This window comes from Seriola aureovittata, chromosome 1, assembly GCF_021018895.1.
Source record: "Seriola aureovittata isolate HTS-2021-v1 ecotype China chromosome 1, ASM2101889v1, whole genome shotgun sequence".
NCBI classification, from domain to species: domain Eukaryota; kingdom Metazoa; phylum Chordata; class Actinopteri; order Carangiformes; family Carangidae; genus Seriola; species Seriola aureovittata.
In genome coordinates, this window is record NC_079364.1 from 15,151,021 (window position 1) to 15,173,729 (window position 22,709).

Here is a 22,709-nt window from a genome sequence, read left to right on the forward strand (position 1 = left end):
GCTAAAGCTCTGTATGAAGTGTTTCATGGCACGTTGCCACCTGAAGCCGTGGGGTGGACTGTGACAGTAATAGTGGCTTACTGAGGGGCACTGTTTGAGTCCTGCACAGCTGGCCTGACCTCTCCTCTAACCCTGCCTATCCCGCTCCATGGGACATTAAAATATCAAAGGCAGACTTCTCCCAAATCTCACGGAAGCCGTGGTCTCCGCCCAAGTGAGCCACATACATGCCTAATGCTGAAAATTTCCACATTTTGCTTTGATGTCGAGTTCTGGCACAGACTTCCTGGCATCATTTTCAAAATGATGATGGTTGATTGGAGGAAAGAGAGAACTATATCGTATTTAATTCTATCAGTTCAGCTCTGCTCTGACATGAGCGTGTGTTTTGGTAACAGTGTCTTTCACACGCAGGCACATATGTAAGCTTACTTAAGGCGCATACAAATGTCGAAGGTGGACTATTAATCATGCATATCCAATCACATCCAGTCAACCTGCGTTAGTCTGGAGTGTTTTAACAGTCAGTTTCTAAGACCTCTCTTTTTACTGCTGAAAACATTGGCTTTCAGCTGGAGTACAGATACCACCATACCTCCAGACATGTACTTTTCCTGTCTACTCATCCATGGTCAGTACTGTGCTCCAGGAGTACCAGCTTAACAGAAACAAACTGTGGTTTTTTGGGTTTGAAATAATAGTGAACCCACTTTTTGCTCATGTTGAATACGGTATATACAGTAGAAATGTCATTTATTTTAAACTACAACAGGTACAACTGTCAAATGTTTGTTAGTGAAGACTCAACGGTAGCATGTACTTATGTATGTATGTATGTATGTATGTATGTATGTATGTATGCCATATATAGCAAATGTAGTATGTATATTATTAATTTCCTGGAGCCATTAAACTAGCTGTCATTTCCATCAGGGTTTCCACTTTGTACGGAGGACTTTGTGCTAGAAAAAATATATTGCCTACAGTTCAAGCCTCTTCAAAAATATACAACTGAAAATACAATTGAAAATTGAAAAATGCTACAGATTTAGAACGTCCAAAAATCTTATAACAATGCAGTATAGTTTTGCTTATTTATCCGTGGTAGATATGTCGTCTTGAAGTCATCACTCAACCTTGAAGCTGTTGAAAAGTTTGGTGGAACCAGTAAATAGTATTAAGAACCACAAACAGCTTCTTTTTATGGGCTGACATGGTTATGCCTCTGTAAAAGCACAAGTAGTAAATGTGCTCCCCATCTGTCTGAAGACGACAGACTGGCACATTTTTATTCTCGCTGCCTTGCCTGTATTTGAAATGTTATCTCGTCAATGTTGGTGTAAGTTTACTTTGTTTCAAAATGCAGCTGCGTAGATAGTGGGTCTTAGTGGGGAATGGTACTGTAAGCCCTCTTGATAATTCAGTCATGTGAACTCGAGTCAAAGAGCAGATAAAATACAGCTGTGTTGTCAACTTAATTTAAATGACTTTAATGTTCTAATCTTTTCACCATTTCAGTGAAGCGAGATAATATAATGAAGCAGCAGTAATTTTTATCAGGCTTATAATAGAATATGGAAAAACATCCGTTGCCCAAAACCATCTGTGCGGGATCCTTTGCCATGAAATGACGTCAGATGTTATGTGTCTTGCCTCCTCAGACTGGGCATGACGGTGCGGGCCAAGCTGAGGGTGTAGCCACATCTGGCAGAGAGCGCTGAAGTAAGCAAGAGCCTCAGCACACCAAACCGTCCACTGCAGCAGGGAAGATGGGAGAGACAGAGGAGGAGAGGGATAATGTGGGAAAGCGGTTTGAGAACTTCTTCCAGGCCTCGACCTGTAAAGGAGCCCTTCAAGCCTTCAACGTCCTCTGCAGACAGCTGGACCTCGACCCTGCGGACAACAGCACCTTCTACAGCAGTCTGAAGGCAAAGGTCACCTCCTGGAAGGCCAAAGCACTATGGAGTAAGCTAGACAAGAGGATGTCCCATAAGGAGTACAAGAAAGGCCAAGCCTGTGTGGGCACCAAGGTAAGTTTAATGATATCTTTGTACAGCTGTGCTTTATACCACAAAGATTTAACCAGCCATAGGCCATGTTATTGCTGGCCATTCTCCAAAATATACCATATACTTTTAGTTTATTTCCTACTTTCCAGGAAGGACATTGTTTTCTTTTCTGTGTGGTGAGAAGTCGGTCTTTTTTAGTACAGCGTTAGATAGGTAATTCATCTCAATTCACATGGACTAAATGTGCACTGATATTCACACTGTTTCTGTGTGGTCGTGCAGATGTTTTACATGTCGGCTTGTTGCCAGATATTTTTGCCAGACATTGTTGCCAACAACAATACACATCATCCTTTTTTACAGTTTCCTTGTTTGCGTGACGGTATTACTTAAGTTTAATAATGCAATTTTTTTCTATGAGTTTACCAGCAACAATAGGCGAGTTTTTCCAACAGTTTTTCTAACTGCAGTAACATCACGATAACCAACTTTTGCAGAAAAAAAAGATAAAGCTGACAAAATGTTCACTGTGATCTATTTCAAGTAAGTTTTCATTAAGTACTGAAAACTAAAAGTGTATCCACAGCTAAAACATGTAACGTCTATAATCTAAAATAATAATCTAAAATAATACCATAAGGGTTTATTTATACATCATAAAAGTTGACATTTCATGATTTAGGAAGTACCTCATGTGGTTCCTATTTTTTAAATTTTTTAAACAATCTGTCCTCCTCAGGAGTACCATGGCTAAAGCAACGTCATGGTCATCACCTAAACCTCTACCTGCCAAGACACAGCCCATCAACTACATGAACACTCACTCTTTCACTACAACAGCTCTGAACAGACAGGGCAGGAAATTAAAGAGACGTATACCGTGTTTTGAAGTGATTCTGCCTTTTTCACACAGGTGTTATGTGACAATACTGTGCAGAACGAAATACAATAATAATACTTAATAATACATAGTTTATAGACGAATGTGTCAGAGAACCATCAGCGCTTTATTCAGCAGATATTCTAATAAAACATGAAGCAGAATTAACACACACAGAAAAATCAACATGACAGCTGTGCACCTCTTCATCTTTCAGCCTTGGATTCAAACAACACTGAAATGAACGATGAATGGGAAAAAAAGCATTATATTGCGTCATATTAGGGTGTATGGTGTCCTGTGTGATGAGGAAACATAGGAAACCTGGAGGAGTGTGATTACCCTTCAGTCATCAACTACCCCCGGCTTGAGAGAGTGTGTTATTGCACAGAGAAACAGACAGCATCACTCAGCAACTATGATTACTGGGCCCCAGCTATACTGAGGGTGTGCTGTGCTCTTTATGGGCTCGTCCTAAAAGGTTGGATCGGGGCCCGGATTTTTATTAAAGTGTGTTTTAAATGCTTCAGTGTGAGCTCAGTTTTACAGGTTCTGTTTGATTCAAGCCAACACCAAAATAGGTAAGAAGAAAGAAGGTAAAAGTTTTTTAAGAAAATGTGACTCTTAAACTTCTGAGCTGAAGATTTTAGATCAGATTTGATCATTCGGACAATATGCAGGGTGGCGTTGTGAAATAAAAAGTGGTACTGTGTAAAAAAAAGTCATAAGCAGTGGATTGTGTGGATTATGGAAACACTAAGTTATTGTAAATTTATGGCACTGGTCTATTTCTTTGTAAAGCCCTTGATTTAATGAGTTGTGCACACATGTACAGTATGACCCCAGTATGAAGTCTGTTTTAATCACTCACAGGACAGACAATCTGCTTTTACTTGATTACTAATTTCTCCTCTCCCTGGGAGAACCACGAGGTGACGACTCATGTTTTTATTGCAGCTCAGCTCTTTAACAGTGACAGATGTGATATCACTCAGCTCCTCGTCTTCCTGCTGTAGCAGCAATCTTATAAGGATGTGATGTCATCCCAGTTTTTATGACCTGACACAGCTGGCAGCAGTGACACATAACCGCAGCGTGTTTCTTTCTCATCAGGTTTTACTGTGCCCACAAAAAATGCTAATTGATCTTTGATTTAAATCCACAATACGATGCTGTGAATCATCCTCGGCACACTTCATCAGAGCTCTAAGACACAGTCTGCTTTTAACCCTGAAATTTTAACATGTTCAACAGAAGAAGTGCATTCATCATATAATCTTATTTAAGATTCAGACATAATTTCAAGGGAAGACAACTTCACCTCCATGTGCATCCATGTGAAGCTCTAGATTTAGTTTGCTGTACACAGATGAGAGCCTTAAGTAAGATACCGTCTTAGATGAGATGATTGAGTAATTGACAAAAATAATCAGCAGATTAATTGATACCAGAAATGATCATAGTTGCGGTTTCCTAACTTTTAACTCTTAACTTTTATATTTTAACTTTTTTAACTCAAGATGCTCCTTGTTTGAGCCTCACTGTCCGCTGAGATGAAAAAGGTCAGCATAACTGACTGGTAGAGTTTCATCATGAGGGCGGGGGACAGATGTGACCTGGACGAGGTTGAGCTGGGATGAGAACAAGGTCACAGGTGGGCAGCAGAAAGGAAGTGTGTGTGTGTCCTGACTCAGCAGATGTGGGGCGAGCCCTCAGGAAAAAGCCTCATATCTGGAAAAATATATCAGTGAATGGAAAAGTACTAAGACAAACAACCCATATCTGCTGGTAGCTGATAGACAGATCCAAACAGTTACATGTGTGTAGATAAAAAATATTCACATTGTGAACATACTTCTGAATAAACCGAGTTCAAATTGTGCATATAAATTCTGACATTTTCACCGTTTCTCCACCTCTGTCTCCGGCTGTGTAAATACCTAGTGCACTTACTAACCCTTTGTTGAGAGAGAGAGAAAAAAAACAAAAACTTGGCCTGGAGGCAGGCTTGTCCAGGCAGCGCTTCCACCACCTGTGTGTGTTTCACACCTGAGAATACCTCATCCTGATCACCTCAGGCAACACATGATGAAAACTCATGCCCTGTGAATCCACCCTGGAGCTCAACCACTTGCTAAGAGAGGGAGAATATAGAATGACTAAAGCCCATTCATCTTGTTTTTAGGGCAGGAACAGAGAGCCGTTTAAGGCTATGATGTGGGATTTTTGTTAACTGACACCGGGCGCTCTGTAAACAGCACCCAGTCTGAGTGTCTCACAGAACTGACATGAGTGGAGCCACCTCACCCTCCAGTGTTGTCCCGTTGGTGGACACACATGGTGGCAGAAAGGGAGATCTCCTGTTCAAATATGTGGCAAAAACCCTTCTCTGCATACTGTAGGGATTCAGAGGTCGGACAAAGCGGCCGCTCTTTGTGCTGTTGGATAAACGGAAGGTGTTTTCTGGAAAAGTGAAAGAAAGGGTATTTTCAGTGCTAATTTGGTGAGGCTATCGAGACAGGAGACTGTCCACCTTGTCGAGCACAGCAGGGGTAACCTTCAGAAGTGGTTTGGTCCTGGATTAAATGTCAAAAGAATCACCAAACACACACACACACACACACACAATTCTCTATAATGTCTTTTAATCTGTTTAGAAGGAAAGAAGATAGTTTGCCAGCACACATGCGTCTGCTCTTTCATCTATCATTCAAGAGGATGATGTCATGTGTGACCACACATTCTCAGACAGACGCTGTTTCCTCAGTCAACTGACTTCATGCATTTTTGGGTGAGGCCGATGCATGAATCACACCCTTGATATGTAAAGGTTGTAAGAATAGTTTAAGTGGGTGGAAGTTCTTCGCCAACATCCCTCTGGCCAATTTCCTGATAAATGCACTTCTTTCGGGCACGTGTAAACTCTCTTCTACGTATTTAATGTTTTACTAACAATCCTCTCACACACACAAGGTGGTCTAGAGACTCTCGGAGCCAGTGTGTATCCTGCTAAAGTGTCCTTGAGTGAGACACTCAGTCTCTAAATGCTCTAGTGGTGCAGTAAAGTGCCGCTCCCGCCCGTGATCTATGTACATGTTAGAATACTCCCTGGTATGTTAATCAAACAAGTGGGATGTGAACTATTTTCCAGCTCAGAAAAGTCTCAGCCTTCTGTTATTAATATGACAAAGATCTAGCTCATTTCTCTGAGGTCAGTTTGTCATTCTCTTTTATTTAGTGCCTCATCATCGGAGGAGGTCCCTGCGGCCTGCGGACAGCCATTGAGCTCGCTTTGATGGGTGCCAAGGTGGTAGTGATTGAGAAGAGAGACTCCTTCTCTAGGAACAATGTGCTGCACCTTTGGCCCTACACCATCCATGACCTTCGGGGCCTCGGGGCCAAAAAGTTCTACGGCAAATTCTGTGCCGGGGCCATAGACCACATCAGTGAGTATCTGACTGTACAGAAACCAAACCTGTGATCACCCAGTATCAACTTTTCTGAACCCTGATCTTCTCCTGAAATGCACAATATTTTGTTTGACACAGGCTGAGCTTATATTAGGGTTAAAGATTATGGTCCTCCAATACTTTTAGGATCTATTCTGTTTTACATTTCTTTTAGTATTTTATTGTGTCTGGCTTTTCTTTTTACCTTTCTCTTTGTTTCTGTGTTTTATGGGATTTGGTTGCTATAACACTGTATTTTCTGTTTGGAGTAAGCACTCCATCCATCCATCCATCCTGTAAACACATGCGGCCAATATTGTGCAGCAGTAGTGTCTGTATTTCCTTTCTTCAACCCTCAGTGAACTGGTATGAAATATTCAAATTTTGGATGCATGGTTATAAATCTAAATCATTGTATACTCATTTTGTGCCTCTGCATTTTTTTCTGTCCACTGAACCCTAAATGAACCAGATAATGTTTTGATTCTGGTTCAAAGAAAGGACAAAAGATGTAGAAAGAAAATATATATATATGTATATTTCTAGAAAATTACTTGAGAATAAAAACCACATTATAGAGGACACCACCCTGGTATGTAGTTTGATATTATTTGAGCTCTGATTCCTATTAATCCTTTCATCATAACAACTAGAGAAAAAATCTTAGCACAGGCAGAACAGAGTATCGGAGCTTGGGCTTTCCTCTCAAAGGTGTCAAGACAACATAAAACACAACACAAAGTTTGGCAGAGTTTTACACATGTATACAAACATCAGTGTGTGTCTGTGTGTCTGTTAGGCATTCAGCAGCTGCAGCTCATCCTGCTGAAAGTTGCCCTCATCGTCGCAGTTGAGTTTCACATCAATGTGGAGTTTGTCAAACTGCTGGAACCTCCAGAGGATCAGGAAAATGAAGGTATTCATCCGCACGCTCACTTCAGTTACATGTCCAAACAGTAGAGTAACAGTGCTTTTACATTCACCGACTGACAGTTGTTTTATGACCCGCAAGCTTTGGGGAGATGGGGAGATTAGAACAGCTGGAAGTCGTAGAACTGGGACATATAGTAGGATGAGACTGAGTTGTTTTATAATGTGTAAAGTTTGATATAAACATCTGACTGCATCTGTCAGTTTGTTGGACAGATATACCGTGTAGCTTCCTGGAGGGTCTATATTTACCCTCCTACTCCCGCGGCTTCGGCTGGCCAGGCAGCGAGGGACATCTCATCCTGCAGTATTTAATTTCCTTGACATCCACCAATAAACACAACACAAATATTGGCACCGAGCTAGTTTTTCATCATATTTAGATGAGCTTAGTGGAGACCAAGTGTATTGTTCGACTTCCATCTCAATTATATTGCTCACATTAATACCAGTGAATAAACATTGCTTCTTTTGTTTAAGATTACATTTAAAAATGTTTTAAAGTAGCACATTGATCACAAAGCATTTAGTTTTAAACAAAACATCTGCACATTACACAGCTGCCTGAGGACATTAATGTTTTGCAGCATGTACACGGCACTGTAGGTGACCCCCTCATCCCACATTGGACTATAAACTCTCAAGCAAGAAAATCACTCACACAGCGTTGTCATGTGTCGTCTCTTGGGCCGTAATATCAATACGCTGATAACAATGAGAGCCTTGCCTAAGTTTAGACACAGACTTATCCCTCGTGTTATGCTTTGACGGACTTAGCTGAGCCCTTGACATCATGGAATGCATTTTCCACATGGTGATATCACACTTCAAACTGCCAAGCTGTTACCGTGCTGCTGTCGCACGTCTGCGGCACCACACACTTGAAATGGCCAATATTGTTTCATAATTAATATATTATACAGTTTTATTTGTACAAGAAGCTACACTGACACTCTCCAGGCCACTGGACTTTATAGATATGAAGCATCCTTGAAGTACATAAACATACCAACAGTCATCAATTTCATTTTCCTGCATCACATTTATTCTATCTATATCTATTTTTAGAATATGGACAGCTGTATTTGTCCTTGTTTTGCCAGCATCATAGCAAGAACAAGTCTTACTGGAAAACAGCAGCATAGAAACCCTAAACAGCAACCGTGCTTAAGTGTGCTCATTCATTCTCCTCATTCATGGTCTCTGCACTGACAAATTTAGACTTGCCTAAGCATGGCAGGTGGCAGAGTGGTGCAGGAAGGACAGACATTTTGATGGAGACTGTTGAAGTGTCCCTGAGCAAAATACCAGCCCTTATCCGCTGACATACCACAGCTGATTGTTTGGTGGAGGGGTACAGCACAAAGGGAATGTTCCTAGGATTTATATCATGTAGGGTTATACTTTTCTCACCCCTCTCACTCTTTCTCTGTCTTTGTTTCCCTCTCTCAGGGCTCGGGTGGAGGGCCGCAATCCGACCCGCCGATCACCCTGTCGCTAACTTTGAGTTTGATGTCGTGGTGGGAGCAGACGGACGCAGGAATACTCTAGAAGGTGAGAAGAAGAGAAAACAACAAAAAAAGAAAAAGACATGATCAGTATAGATGCCTCAAGGATGTACTGTACTTTCAAAGAGCTGACGACAAAGTCTCATACAAAGAAACAAGCTGTGCTCAAAGTGTTACTTTCCCACTCTAAAGTGTTAAAACCTTCTGCCACTCCCAACTTTTTCATTTCAACTTTTTACTTCTATAATACATGTGAATATATCCGTAACAGAAACGGCCTCTTCTTGTTTTTGATGTGTATCCTGATATAACTATTAAATGCATGTAATATGTATCATGAAACCTGTTTACCATATCAACATGTTTTCTCCCTCCAACTTTGTTTTTTTTTATCATTCATTCATCTGTTTGTGATATTGTGAAAATCTGTGAGGTATCATATGAAACAAAAAAGTCATTTATCAGAGTTAGGACTTAAATCAGACAAAACCCAGCACACCTTCTGTTTACTGAACAGCTTATGTATCCAAGACATCCCACATGACTGTTTCTGGTTTCTCACTTTCAATAACTTGTACCGCATTACCTCTGTTGTGACGCTATAAATGAAACTCACCTTCTGTAAACTTATACTTGTATGAAGCCATTGATCTCTCCCAGTGGGAAAGATAACACATGAAACCACTAAAAGCACTGTACATAAAAAGAGCTGAGTCGGGGCTCAGCGCAGCAGCAGCTGATGCATGCATGTTGGACTCTCTCCATCTCTTATGTCTCACTGTTTTCGGTCTCTCTCCTAAAAATGCTGTCATCTAACAACCAATTCACATCAGATGCTTATTCCTAAAAAGGGCATTTTTTGGGGCCGGACGAAACGTCTAGCTCATTCTCAAATTATGAAGAAGCCTTGGGGAATGATTTTCCCCTGCAGTCAGCCTGCTTTCGTGGCATAGCTACGGTAACACAGAGTTAAATACAATCTGCACTCACAGCTTTAGAATAAGTGACATTGTTAGTAAGACCTTCATTTACAGGTAATGCACCAGTAAAATTATGAACTTTAATTTTAGTTTATTTGACATCTGCTTAGGGTTTTGGTTTTGTTCTTGCAGCTCTGACGGTTAATTAAGCAAACAGCATTTAGTTTTGATGATAGCGTTTAATTACTGGTGCTTCTTACAATCCCCTGGCTGTATAAAGGCTAACCTTGGTAAACTGCCTCTTATCCTATAATAACTACCTTGTAATTATGGCTTAAGGCTTCTTTTTTCCCCCTGTTTCTGTTTCATTGTCTCTCTATCTCTTTTCCCATCTTTTCCCATGTCTTTCTTTCTCCCAGGTTTCAAAAGGAAGGAGTTCAGGGGTAAGCTGGCAATCGCCATCACGGCCAACTTTATCAACAGGAACACCACCGCAGAGGCCAAAGTAGAAGAGATCAGCGGAGTGGCCTTCATCTTCAACCAGAAGTTCTTTCTGGACCTCAAAGAGGAGACAGGTAGGAAAGAAGAACTGTCAAACTGCCACGTTGTGCTTTTTGCTTACATGAAGATGAAAGTCTGGGGGATATCCTACAGAGTGCACTGAGTACACAGGATATACCTGATCAATAAAATTATTCTCAGGGTTATTGAACAGTAAGGTTGTGTTTTTGCTCTGTTTGCTCTGGCTGTAATCAGTGAGCATTACTGTATTTTTAAGGTGATCTTGGCACAGCTATATGTTATGCAGAAAAAGACATTTATGGATTCAAGTTAGTCGCTCTTAACAACTTGAAGCAATCGCCTCAGTGGGCTGTCTTGTTGGTGCATTTTAAAAGTTGTAGCCTTATTGAAACCATATAATTTCTTGCAGGTATCGATCTGGAGAACATCGTGTACTACAAGGACAACACGCATTACTTTGTCATGACTGCCAAGAAACAGAGCCTGCTGGAAAAGGGAGTTGTCATTAATGTAAGCAGAACATATTTAGTTCAATTGTCCATATTTGAATCACCAAAACTGTTGGAGATCAAGCTTCGGAGGTCTAGAACCGAGCTAGTGGTATACATTTCAGTGTCTTCTTTATTATTTCATGCATTGACGTACAGTAGGGCTTTTCTTTGACATCTGTGCAGCATTAGTAAAAAAACTCTCTATGGGAACAGATCATAAACAAATTAATTTTGGTATGTTAGAAGTGCTAAGCTCAGACTTACCCTGTGTGAACTCCCTCTGACTGTCATGCCTCTTCAACAGGATTACATAGACATCCAGAAGCTGCTGAGCAGTGAAAATGTCAACCAGGAAGCTCTTCTGTGCTACGCCCGTGAGGCTGCTGACTTTGGCACCAACTATCAACTTCCTACGTTGGATTTTGCCATGAACCACTGTGGGCAGCCAGATGTAGCAATGTTTGACTTCACGAGCATGTATGCCTCAGAGAACGCCGCTCTGGTCAGGGAGCGATTTGGACACCAGCTACTGGTAGCACTGGTTGGCGACAGTCTGCTGGAGGTGAGAAGAAGCTAGCTGTGATCATTGTGAGTGTAGGGAGGCAGCAGTGTTTTGAGGAGCCTGACTGCCTGGGAGAAGAAGCTGTTACAGAAGCTGGCAGTCATGGCTCAGATGCTCCGGTTCCTCCTGCCAAAAGCTGCGGAGAGTCAGACAGAGGAGGGAAGGGTCTGTTACAGTGCCGGCAATTGTTTATTGATTTATGGTCCTATTCCAATACTTTATATGAGATACTCCACCTCCTCTCTCAAGGCAGATTAATTATTGTTGATGTCAGAGAGATGTTGAAGGTTTTAGCACTGACAACAGGTATTTGTCCACATTTTTCCCTTTTATTTATCCATTATATTTTTTTTTAAATTTTGTTAATTTGCTGCTAATTGGTTTCCAGTCTAATCACAGTATTCGCCACAGTGGTTTTTTTCGATACTTTAAAGTAATGTTGTTAAGTGTTGATGTTGTTTTGTGTCCCCATATATACTGACACACACATTCATATATTTGTCATGTGTTCTTGTGTAGCCGTTCTGGCCAATGGGGACGGGTTGTGCCAGAGGCTTCCTGGCTGCCTTTGACACAGCCTGGATGGTAAAGAGCTGGGCTCAGGGTCGGACAGTTCTGGAGGTGCTGGCAGAGAGGTACACACACACACACACACACACACACACACACACACACACACACACACACACACACATATATGTATGTGTTATGTGCTTAGATGCTGACAGTCTGAATGTGTTGTGTTTCTGCAGGGAGAGTATTTACAGGCTACTTCCACAAACAACACCAGAAAACATTGCCAAAAATTTTGAACAGTACACCACAGACCCAGGAACTCGATACCCAAACCTCAACTCCTCCTGTATCAGGCCGCACCAGGTAAGAAGGGAGTACTCACTTTGACAACACCGGATTCTTACCATCTGTCTTCAGGTGTTGGTTTCATTTTCCCTTTTCGTTCCTGTTTCAGGTGCGTCACTTGTACATCAGTGGAGAACTGAATTCCTGCTCTCTGGAGCGTGCTGCTACCATACGCCGGCCTGTCAATCTCTGCAGACGTGGTATGTTTAACAGGAACTGGCAGATACCTGTGTGTTGTTGCTGGGAGACATTATGTATTGAGGTTGTTTTCAGGATGTCTGTCCGTCCCATTCTTGTCGGCGCGATCTCTCATGAGTATATGTAAGGAATTTCATTACATCTGGCTCAAACATTCAATCGACCTGATTAGAATTTGGTGGTGAAAGGTCAAAGGTCAGGGTCACTTTGACCTCACAAAACACTTTTTAGGCAACAACTCAAGAATTCATATGCTAATTACGTGAAAATGTCACACAAATGTCAGATAGAATAAAATGATGAAGTGATGACTTCATTTTATATCCAAAAGGTCAAAGGTCAACTTCACTGTGACATCATAATGTTCTGCAAAAACACTTTTCTGGCCATTATTCAACGCTGTAATTCAGGAACCGAAGGGGAGGTTGTGACCTTATTTCCTGCATCTCGACTGGTTGGTGGGGACATACAACCACGAGGTGGTAATTCTAGTTTTTATGAGTGAATCTCTGGCTGAAAGCTTGCAAAGACTGCTACTGACTCATCTCTAGATTATCCAGGGTAGCAATCTGACCGGTTGATAGGGTTTCCAATCCTCTGTTACTTTAAAAGGATCCTCATGTTTCTGTTCCCTCTAACCGAAGTAGTAAGGAACCAGACTTAGCTTCAGTTTAGGGAATAAGTCACTATCTGAGGTTTGTTTTTACATGTGGGTTCACTGGGAGGAGGAAGCTGTGAAAGAACAGTTGCTGGGTTGTGGTAGAAACAGTCAAATACACATATCTTCCTCTCCAAGTTCAACATTACTTTCTGTTCCTGTCTTTAAACAAAAAAAATCTCTTACATCATTTTGAAATGTGTATGTATGTATGAGGCAAAAGGTAAACATGTGTCCATATGTATAACAGTTTTGTTATAGTTCTGCTGAGATCAAAGTCTGGTTAGATCTGAACTGGGAACAGTGAAGACAGGAGCTCTACATGCCGAACTGAGCTGTATGTTCGGCTGAAGCAACTTGAGTTTTTTGCCAAAGGCAACGAGGACATACATGTTTGCACAGACGTGTACATACTTCAGCAACCACTCCCACCGTTTCTGTCATGACCTTATTTACTGACACAGCTTGTGTTGGTCAATTCATTTCATTCCCATGACAAGTTATTTGAGGATTGTTGAAAAATCGGACTTTTATTGTTTCTTTTGTAGAGTCAGAGATCAGACCGACGAGGCTTCTTACCTGGTGCCAAAAACAGACAGAGGGCTACAGGAATGTGATGATCACAGATCTGACGTCTTCTTGGCAAAGTGGCATCGCCCTCTGTGCCCTCATCCACAAGTTCAACCCCCAGCTGATGTACGTACACACTTCAGATATTCACAGTAACCCATAACATCACCTTATCTCTTTACAAGTATTTAATGCCTATGTACATTAACATGAAGAAAGCCTATTTTTGCGACAACTGGCTGTGAGGAAAACTATTTCTTATGGGTGTGTGAAATATGCTCGGCATGGGAACAACTTGTTTATCTCTGTATCTTTTCTGCTGCGCTCTCTACCTCCTCCTCACAACTTGTAAAACACTTTTTTAAGTGCTGATAGATGTGAGAAAGACTTCATACATAGCTGTCCTGTACGTGAGGCTAGCTGGTAGTATGAGGTGGAAACAGGGGAGTTTTCAGGAGTGTAGATGTGCACATTTCATACATACAAACTTTTATCAGCCAAAAATGATTATTATTAAGTAGTATATAATTCTTAATAGTGCTGACCTGGAGCCGTGGGGAAAAATAACAACTCATGTAGGACTTAGTGTGCTTTGGTATCCGCTTATAGAACAACAAAATCCTCCTTAAAAAGCAGAATCTGTACCTTTAGTTTCCACTTCTTAGGGTCAGACAGCCTTGCGCAGCATGGAATTAGTCAGTGCAACTGTAGATTAGTGCATTTACAAATCTAATTATATCCTCTCACTCTTTAATTATTGCCTTCATACCTCGCCACATGCCACTACAATTTCATGTGGTCCTGTGAGTTTCCAGGAACCACTGGCGTTTTTTCCCCTTCCCTCCTCCATATGCATGCCTGTCAACAGAGCCGACTGCAGAGAGGGGAGCAGGTTCAGAGAGGAGAGAGAGAAGGAAGAGTGAGCCTTTGTATGTACAGAGTAACGCCAAAGTGTGTGTGTGCTGCTGCTGCTAGATTACTGCTCTCTTCTTACATTATTTCTGATGGTGACTGCACACTGTCAGTGTAGGCAGAGACGTCAGAGCTGTTTTCTTTTCTCCCATTAGATTAGTGTAAGAAAGACTTTTTTTTTTTTTTCTACAGGGTTGAAAGTTGAGTGAGATAAGTTTCTGTGAAAACTCATTCCATTGCACTGATGTAACGTGTTTTCATATCAATGTGCATATTATCTTACTCTCTGCTCACAGTCAGCCGTTTAGAGATGAGAGCCTCTGTTAGGAAACAGTGTCAGTTACCAACCTCACTGTAACTATCCTGTCTGAATATTCAGGCCATCTTCAATAGGTGTGACACTTGAGAGTCTGCATTTAAGAAACAGTATGCGCTGCACAGGATGAAATATAAATGGTGTAAAACTGTGACAGCTCAGGATAAATCACCATGAAAACTGAAACACTACTATAGCCGCACAGTAACTGCTTCACCATGACGTATTTAGCCTGAATCTTTTTTCCTTTCCTTGCCTCCGTCAGAGATTTTGATTCATTAAATGAAGAAGACCATGCTGCAAACCTCCAGCTGGCTTTTGACATCAGTGAGCGGGAATTTGGGATCCGACCTTTCACGTCTGTGAAGGAGCTGAGTGCGGGTGAGGAGCTGGATAAGGCCAGGATGATCACGTACCTGTCCAAGTTCTATGAGCTCTTCCGTGGAACACCTCTACCTGCATCAGGTAATCTATTTTACTTTACTCCTCTGTACACTGTTCCACCGTACTGTACTGTGTTCTGTTCTACTCTTCTCAACTCTACATGACTCAGTCTGGAGGTCATGCTCAAATCTACTCCACTCAACTGGACTCTACTCTGCTCCGCTCTATTCTGCACTATTCTACTCTACTGAACTTTACAGTATTGGATTCAACTCAATTCTACTGTTCTATAATATTATTCTCTGTTATTCTCTGCTTGGCTTTACTCAACTCAGCTTTACTGTACTCCACTCTACTCAGCTCTATTCTACTTGATTTGGCTTGACTCTACTTGACTCCATTCTACTTTCCTGGAATCCAATTTCATCTACTCTGCTTTGTTCTACTCTACTCTACTCTACTCTACTCTACTCTGCCCCTCTCTACTCTGCCCCTCTCTACTCTACTCTACTCTACTCTACTCTACTCTACTCTACTCTACTCTGCCCCTCTCTACTCTGCCCCTCTCTACTCTACTCTACTCTACTCTACTCTACTCTGCCCCTCTCTACTCTACTCTACTCTACTCAACTTGACTCTGCTGTACTTGACTCCGCTCTACTCTCCTCTGCTTTTCTCTACTCTTCTCTGCTCCACTCAACTCTACTTGACTCGATTCCGTTTCATTAGTTGTAGCCACTGATTCCTGTTGTTATCCTCCTCTTTGTTTCTGGTCATGTTTTATGACTAAAATATGTACAACCAACAAAAAAACTAAAAAAACTAAAATTCCAGTCAAAGATATTGAATATCTTTTGGTTTCCTGTGAAAACCTAGTCATGTATAGTGGCATGAGAGGAATGTGTATTTGCACCATAGCTGTGGACTGCAGTGGTCCGAGAACATGAAAACAGCTGCCTGTGTCAACACAAAAGCTATTTGATGTTCACCTATGTTGTATTATTTATCTTCTGACAACAACTTGTTCTTCTCTGAGTAATTAACTAAGCCATTATTTTTTTTATGGTTACACCCCTCTTCACAAATACAGCAACTCTCTTTTTTCCAGAACATCACATAACGTTCCTAATCTAGAAGGGCATATTGCATTGATATTATCTGACATTTATGGCTGTGCACAGTGGAAAATATGAAAACTCTAATGCAGTCACGTGTTTTACTGCAGGCTCCAGAGGAGTGGATGAAAACAATGAAGATTATCCATCTAAAGAAGTCAGAAGTAATAATAATGTGCTCAATCTTGCAGTTCCCAGGAAACGGGTTCCAAAGGTAACTCCACACTGACATTTTTAAATCTGATGTACTACAACATGTTGATGTCTCTGCTTTCCGTTTCCAGTTCAAGTGGGATTTATTTTATCCACACACACATATATGTGTATATATATATATATAGTACGGTATATACATATTGCTGGTTTGAAACTCCTCTTCTTGGGACTCCTGCGTATTCAGCCTTGCGTTATTTCCTCACTCTCCACTTTTAGGATGAAAAGAAGTCAGACGGTACAGACCCCATTTACAAAAGGAGGCGAAAGTTCTGTTATTTGGAGGAGGTTTGTTAATAAACTGCTTTTAATTTGAAAAGTAACCACTATGTGGGACTTGCAATATACTTACTAAGATCTGTGTTCTGTCTCTCTTTAGGCCACCAATCTGTCCAGTAATGGCTCCTCAGTGCGAGAGGGGCTGGATCCTAAGGAAAATAAAGTGCGCTCAATGGCTACTCAGTTGTTGGCCAAATTTGAAAGCACACCCAGCTACACCGTCCGCAGAACTCAGGTAAAAAAAACAGCAATGTGTTTTATATGGGCTGGTAGATTTTATTCTATTCTATTTCATTGTAGTACAGCTGTAGTTTTCATTGTAGTCATTTAAGGATGTGTGTAAGTGCATACATATGTATGTATATTCTTTATTTCTATATCTATTTACTATTTATCTATCTACAGATTCTGTATATACTTTTTACTATCTTTCCCGACTACAGAAAGTTAAAAGTGGCGGTTTGCCCTCTTTTTCATGGATCATAAATATGTTTTAAATTTCCCTTGTTGTGAGCTGGAGCTCTGACAGTGGTCTGCGGTTTTAATCTGACAAAACTTTCCCTTTGCTAATGTTACAAAAGTCTTCTCCTGTCTCTTATTTCCAGCGTTTAATCTTTTCAGCCTTTGCTCTTTTCATTAACTGTCTTCCTAACATTTTCTGCAAAATCTCAGTCAGACTGTGAGAGGTCGTCCCTGCTTCAATCTCTTGACCTCACTGAGAGTCTGCACAAAAAACTCAGGCCTCCGGTCCCACCTAAACCTCCTCCTGAGATGCAGGTAGTCAGAAGCAGCTAAACAACATTTAAGACACTCAAAACTGCACAAACAGTAGTATTTTTATGCTAATTCTGTCGTACCATCCCAGCATACATATGTACGGTACACGAAAGCAATGAAACAAACAAACACACTTGTAAGCACATTCCATACATGTACATTTTCCTCAAAAACATACACCAGCCATGTGTAAAGCTCAAACAATATAATTAACCTAAAATAAGAGCAGTTTGGATATTTAACAGACTATACCGGTGGTTTTACATTCTTTAGTCATGACTGACTTAGACTCTAATTTCCTTCCAGAAACTAACTGAGTGTGTTACTGCAGCTATAGATAGCTATAAAGTTATGTAGCACCAGAAACTAGACTAATCTAGCACAAAGCAAAAAATAAATAAAATACAAATATGAATACACAATAACACATTACTTTAATACTGGAAACAATTTAAATTATGCCACAGGTCTGCATTGATATCTTTATTTCCAACATCCCCTTTGATTTGGGGTTTGATATAAGTAACCCAGTGGGGGTAAAGTCAAGACTGCTCTGATGTTTGGTCAACAGTCTTATGTACGCAGATGTCGTTCCTTTATGAAGTCTTAACCTTCACTCCAGTTTTCAGTTTTAAGAGTCACCAGTGTGAGTGTTTTGACTTTTAATTACCAAACTCACATCCAACATCCCACAGATGGTTTTTGTCTTTTTTTCGTATAGCATGAACTATGTCTGGTAATTAGCAACTAATACAATATACACTTATATAATGTTTCCCCAATACTCTTAATAATCTGAAGTCAAAACATTGTATTCATGAGCTAAACTTTTGGAAAATCATACCCACAAGGCAACCAAAAGGTAAACATGAGTGTCAAGAAGGATTATGTGAATTTCATTTGAAATTTAGCTGTTGGCTCGCGAGGTCAAAGTTTTAAAAACGGTTCCTGCTCGCAAATGCATTACCATGTGATGATTTCATAACTTTGGCGAAACAATGAATATTCGCTATAATGGAAGTTGCTATTCATGCTGTGCTGGCATGACTAACGCCTGCCAGGAGGGTAAGAAATCAATCTCAAAAACTTGCACTACGCTTTGAAACTGACTGGCAGCATTGCAAAGCACTCATAATTTTTAGTTAATGGACTGAAACATATAAAACCACCTGTATGGTTCTTTAAATGATCTACATCCTGAGGGCAAAAATAACAATAAATTCAAGCTCTTCACTGTTTGGTTACGACTACAAACATACCACAGCTCACATGTGCACTACTGTATTTTATCCCTTTCAGTTTGAACTCAGTATCAGAAAAGCTGCAGAGCAGTTAGTCCGCCTGCCACCAAAGACTCTGCCCAAACCCCAGATCCAGCCTCAGTCCCAGCATCCATTTTCCATAGTGAAGCTCAGACATGTTGATCAAACACACACTGAGACGAAGCCCCAGCCCCAGTCTGAGAGTGCAGACCCCCCTGCTTCTTCTCCCTCCTGCCACTCAGCAATCCAATTCATGTCAAGAATCCTCCAGCGCCTCAGGGAGGTGGATGAACACGTCTCTGAGGTGAATGCTATCTCCTCTGTCGTATCTTGAACTTCTTTCTTCTTCCTCTTTTCCTCTCTGTCCTCGTGCTAAAGCATTGCAATTGTTGTGATTGCTCCAAAAAGGCCCCAGATAGAATGTTGATTATATATTATGCCCTGATTATACATTTAGGTTTGTGTAATGTGTAGTCAGATGGATGAAGTCAGCCCCTAATTATCCAGCCTGACAAAAATGGAAAGAGCAGGCCTACAGACCTGGCACAAGCTGAGACAGACACAGTCGGATTATTGGCCAGTCTGCGTCTGTGTGGAGCAGGTCGGCCAGAGCTAGCCTGCAAAATTGCTCACATCATCAAGTCGTTTAGTGTAGAACTAAACGTTGTTATTGAGAATTGGTGATGTGTGTTGTTTCAAATGCTGTTTCACCTGGTTTAAAACACAGGGAACAGACAAAATAATGAAAAAGACTCCATGAAGTCGGGTTATTTTACTGTTGTTAGTTGGTTAGTTTTTAATCATGACCATGATTTATGGAACTTCTTCTCCCTACATATTAGATACCTTTCAGATGTACCTGAAATCTTAACATGAATGAATTTGTTTTTTTCTATTCTGTTAAAAATATTACATGATGCTTTTCGACTCGCTCCAAGACCTCTTTTATCATAGCTGACACAACTGCCATACAATGTGTGAGGTAGGCTGACAGTGTTATCATTAAAGACATAGTTTGACAAGTTAGATGAGAAGATTGAAGCCACCCTTATATCTGTCAGTTAAGTACAGAGCTGGAGCCAGGAGGTGATTAGCTTAGCATCGAATATTGGAACCAGGGGGAGACAGATAGACTGGCTTTCTATAAAGTTCAAATGTACGTCTCTGGCTTACTAAGAGGATCTGTCTCATTCGTTTAATTCATTTTTACAAAAGACAGTTTGAGACTTAAGGGAGAGTTATGAGTTATGTGCTGCAACTACATTTTGGCCAACAACAACTGTGTGCAGTCACTTTTCATTGTGTTTTTCATGAGACGCATTACAGAGGTGCTGTTGACTCTAGAGGTGCTGATAGGGGGGATTTTTGATCTTTGGACAGAGACAGGCTAGCTGTTTCCCCCTGCTTCCACTCTCTAGCCTAAGCTAGGTTAACCACCGTCTGCCTCCAGGTCCATACTTAACATACAGACATGAGCGATACTGATCCTTTAAGTCCGCTAATAACAAAGTGAATAGGGGAAGTACTCCTTCACAGCTGTATTATCAATGTGTAGATAATCTAACTTTGCACATTGCGTTGTTTTAAACTAATCTTCAATGTAATTATTATACTTTTAATCAATGTGCTGTGAAATTTTACGTTGATTCACTTAAAGCCTTAGAGAATCAATATGTCACCATGTGATTTATTAATGTAGATATTTTTTGGCTGAACCGATGTACTTGTCTCAGTTTTCTGTCCCAGTACAGTATGAGTAAGCACATCAAGTGGGGTGTGAAATTAATGTAATAAGGCGGCCTTCGTTCCACACAACGACATTATTGTTCTCCTCGCGGCAATGCACACATAACTGTCAAATCCTGCTTCTATTGGGAAAGCAGAACAGAAAGGTCTTTCATCATTTAACTGTGTAGGGCTTATTAAGTGGATATTAATCTACCTAATTATGTCTACACACAGAAAGCTTCTAATTTGTTGGTGGGAAAACTCACTGTACTGAGGAGGCAAGACTGATGGTTTTTCTTTTGTTCCTGTGCCCCGTGTCATCCTGCAGAAAAAGGCTCAGACACTGCAGACTAGAGAGTTTCACACAAAGAGTATAAAGGAAAAAGCTGTTCACCTCAGTGGGTTGTTCTCAGGAGACAGCTCTGCTGTAGTCAAGGTGATTATCTCAAGCTTGATCTGTGACCCCACCCCAGTCTTGTGTTTTGCACTAACGGCCCCTCACAGTGTGTTTATTTGCATGTTGAAACAACATCATGCTTGGGATCACAAGTGTTGCATGCAGCCAATTTTCTCACTCATCTATTACTTTGTACAGTGTAGATTTTTTTAGACTTAGATATACTTAGTTGCAGGAAATTCTGTCATAATAATTCAATTACTTAACTTTTTTGTTTCTTTGTTTCAGCTCATTAGTAGTAAGTAATGTGCCCTTTATGTTGCCAGGTTTTTTTTCTTCTTTTTGTGCTTTTTAATTTTTTTTTTTACCGTTGTTGAGCCATACCTTAACCATGTTTTATTCTCAAAATGACAGTCTTTCACTTAACAAACCATGTCAGCAATTAATGTCAAAATCTTCATCCAGTATAATCCAGAGTTTTGTAGAATCGTCCAAAATTAAGATTGCTCTCTGGCAGCAGGATTGTTTTAATCACTTAAATATTAAGTTAAAGGACAATGCTGATGGTTTTTCATGTTTTAGCGTATTTTTGTCACCAACCACGACCGGTGTGCACTGGCATGGGACAAACAAAGTGTCACTCTAACATCAGCATTGTTATTATTGTACTAGATATAATGGTTTTAGATGTAGTACTGTAGATAGTATTATATTCTCTATTCTAATATGAGTACACACAGATATACACAGTATACACAGAACTGGTTTCTGGTAGAGACAAAAAAAAATAAAACACATTTTAGCAAGATCTCTGTTTTCCAGTGATTGTCTTGACTAAATGCAGTTACCAGTTTATTAAGTACACCATGTAATAGTTTGTCTGCCCCATTCGTATCAATGACGATAGATTCATATCTAAAACACTCAGTATAATACAATACAACTCAGCAGCACCACCAACTATAACCTGTAAAATGAAATAGAATCAAAATAAAGTATAATCAACAGCCCATGAAGTTAGGATTTGTTGCAGGGCTGTTTTAGACTTGGGCCGATATTCAACCAATCCCCTATTTCAAATCTTTGTTTCATTTTATGTAGGTGTACCTCATAAAGTGGCACAAGAGTGTGTGTTCACAGTGTCATGTTTGTTCCCACATTGTATGCATCCTAAAGACAGCACTTCCAGACAGAACTAGAGTCTGTTTTAAAAAAGCTTAAAAAGCAAGCAACTTAGCTCAAGATTTACATTGTTGTCATGTATCTTCTTAATTATAACAGACAGATTTATGCGAAAGAATCAGAGCTTTGCATGAGAGCTTTGCTTCTGACTGCTGTTTCCGCCTCTTGTGCTTTTAATTAGCAGCAGTCCTCACAGAGCAGAAGTGTGTGTTCTTGTGGTGGCACTTTGTGGGTTTCTCTGCTCCACCCATCCCAAGCAGCCCTGCTCCATCTCACCAGCCAGATGTTAGAGCAGGACTTACACAAGTTTAATATAAAGGAGCAACTCCCGCTACACAATTATGATCCAAGTGTGTTTTTTTTATTTTTGGATCTAATTGAATTCCTGAAGAGCAACTGGGTTTCTATTTAGAACCATGAAGCATGTAACATGGCGATTATCCCCTTTCTATAATTATCGTACTTGCTTTCTGTAACTTTCTTTCCCTCTTGACTGAATGTTGGGGAGTAGCTGGAAAGGAGTCTGAGGCTGTACGCTTGAGAGTAATATGGATTCTCACAGTCTGAAAATTACCCCCGTCACGGA

General features: G+C 40.6%; 1 protein-coding gene across 5 annotated transcripts in view; it reads left to right on the top strand.

Moving 5' to 3' along the window:
• The window catches only part of mical2a (microtubule associated monooxygenase, calponin and LIM domain containing 2a), a 36,601-nt gene that overhangs the window by 6,833 nt on the left and 7,059 nt on the right, over positions 1-22,709 (top strand). For 2 of the 5 annotated variants that reach the window (XM_056380790.1, XM_056380771.1), the window contains exons 2-19: positions 1,662-2,030; positions 6,128-6,335; positions 7,138-7,254; positions 8,721-8,822; positions 10,116-10,271; positions 10,628-10,728; positions 11,014-11,271; positions 11,791-11,906; positions 12,024-12,150; positions 12,242-12,332; positions 13,537-13,684; positions 15,052-15,251; positions 16,396-16,499; positions 16,718-16,786; positions 16,878-17,012; positions 17,450-17,554; positions 18,854-19,120; positions 20,873-20,980. In XM_056380790.1, coding sequence (XP_056236765.1) covers positions 1,770-2,030; positions 6,128-6,335; positions 7,138-7,254; positions 8,721-8,822; positions 10,116-10,271; positions 10,628-10,728; positions 11,014-11,271; positions 11,791-11,906; positions 12,024-12,150; positions 12,242-12,332; positions 13,537-13,684; positions 15,052-15,251; positions 16,396-16,499; positions 16,718-16,786; positions 16,878-17,012; positions 17,450-17,554; positions 18,854-19,120; positions 20,873-20,980 — 2,673 coding nt within the window. In that variant the 5' untranslated portion in view covers positions 1,662-1,769. The remainder of the gene's footprint in view (positions 1-1,661; positions 2,031-6,127; positions 6,336-7,137; positions 7,255-8,720; positions 8,823-10,115; positions 10,272-10,627; positions 10,729-11,013; positions 11,272-11,790; positions 11,907-12,023; positions 12,151-12,241; positions 12,333-13,536; positions 13,685-15,051; positions 15,252-16,395; positions 16,500-16,717; positions 16,787-16,877; positions 17,013-17,449; positions 17,555-18,853; positions 19,121-20,872; positions 20,981-22,709) is intronic. The other 3 variants (XM_056380781.1, XM_056380798.1, XM_056380804.1) reach the window with 3 other exon arrangements.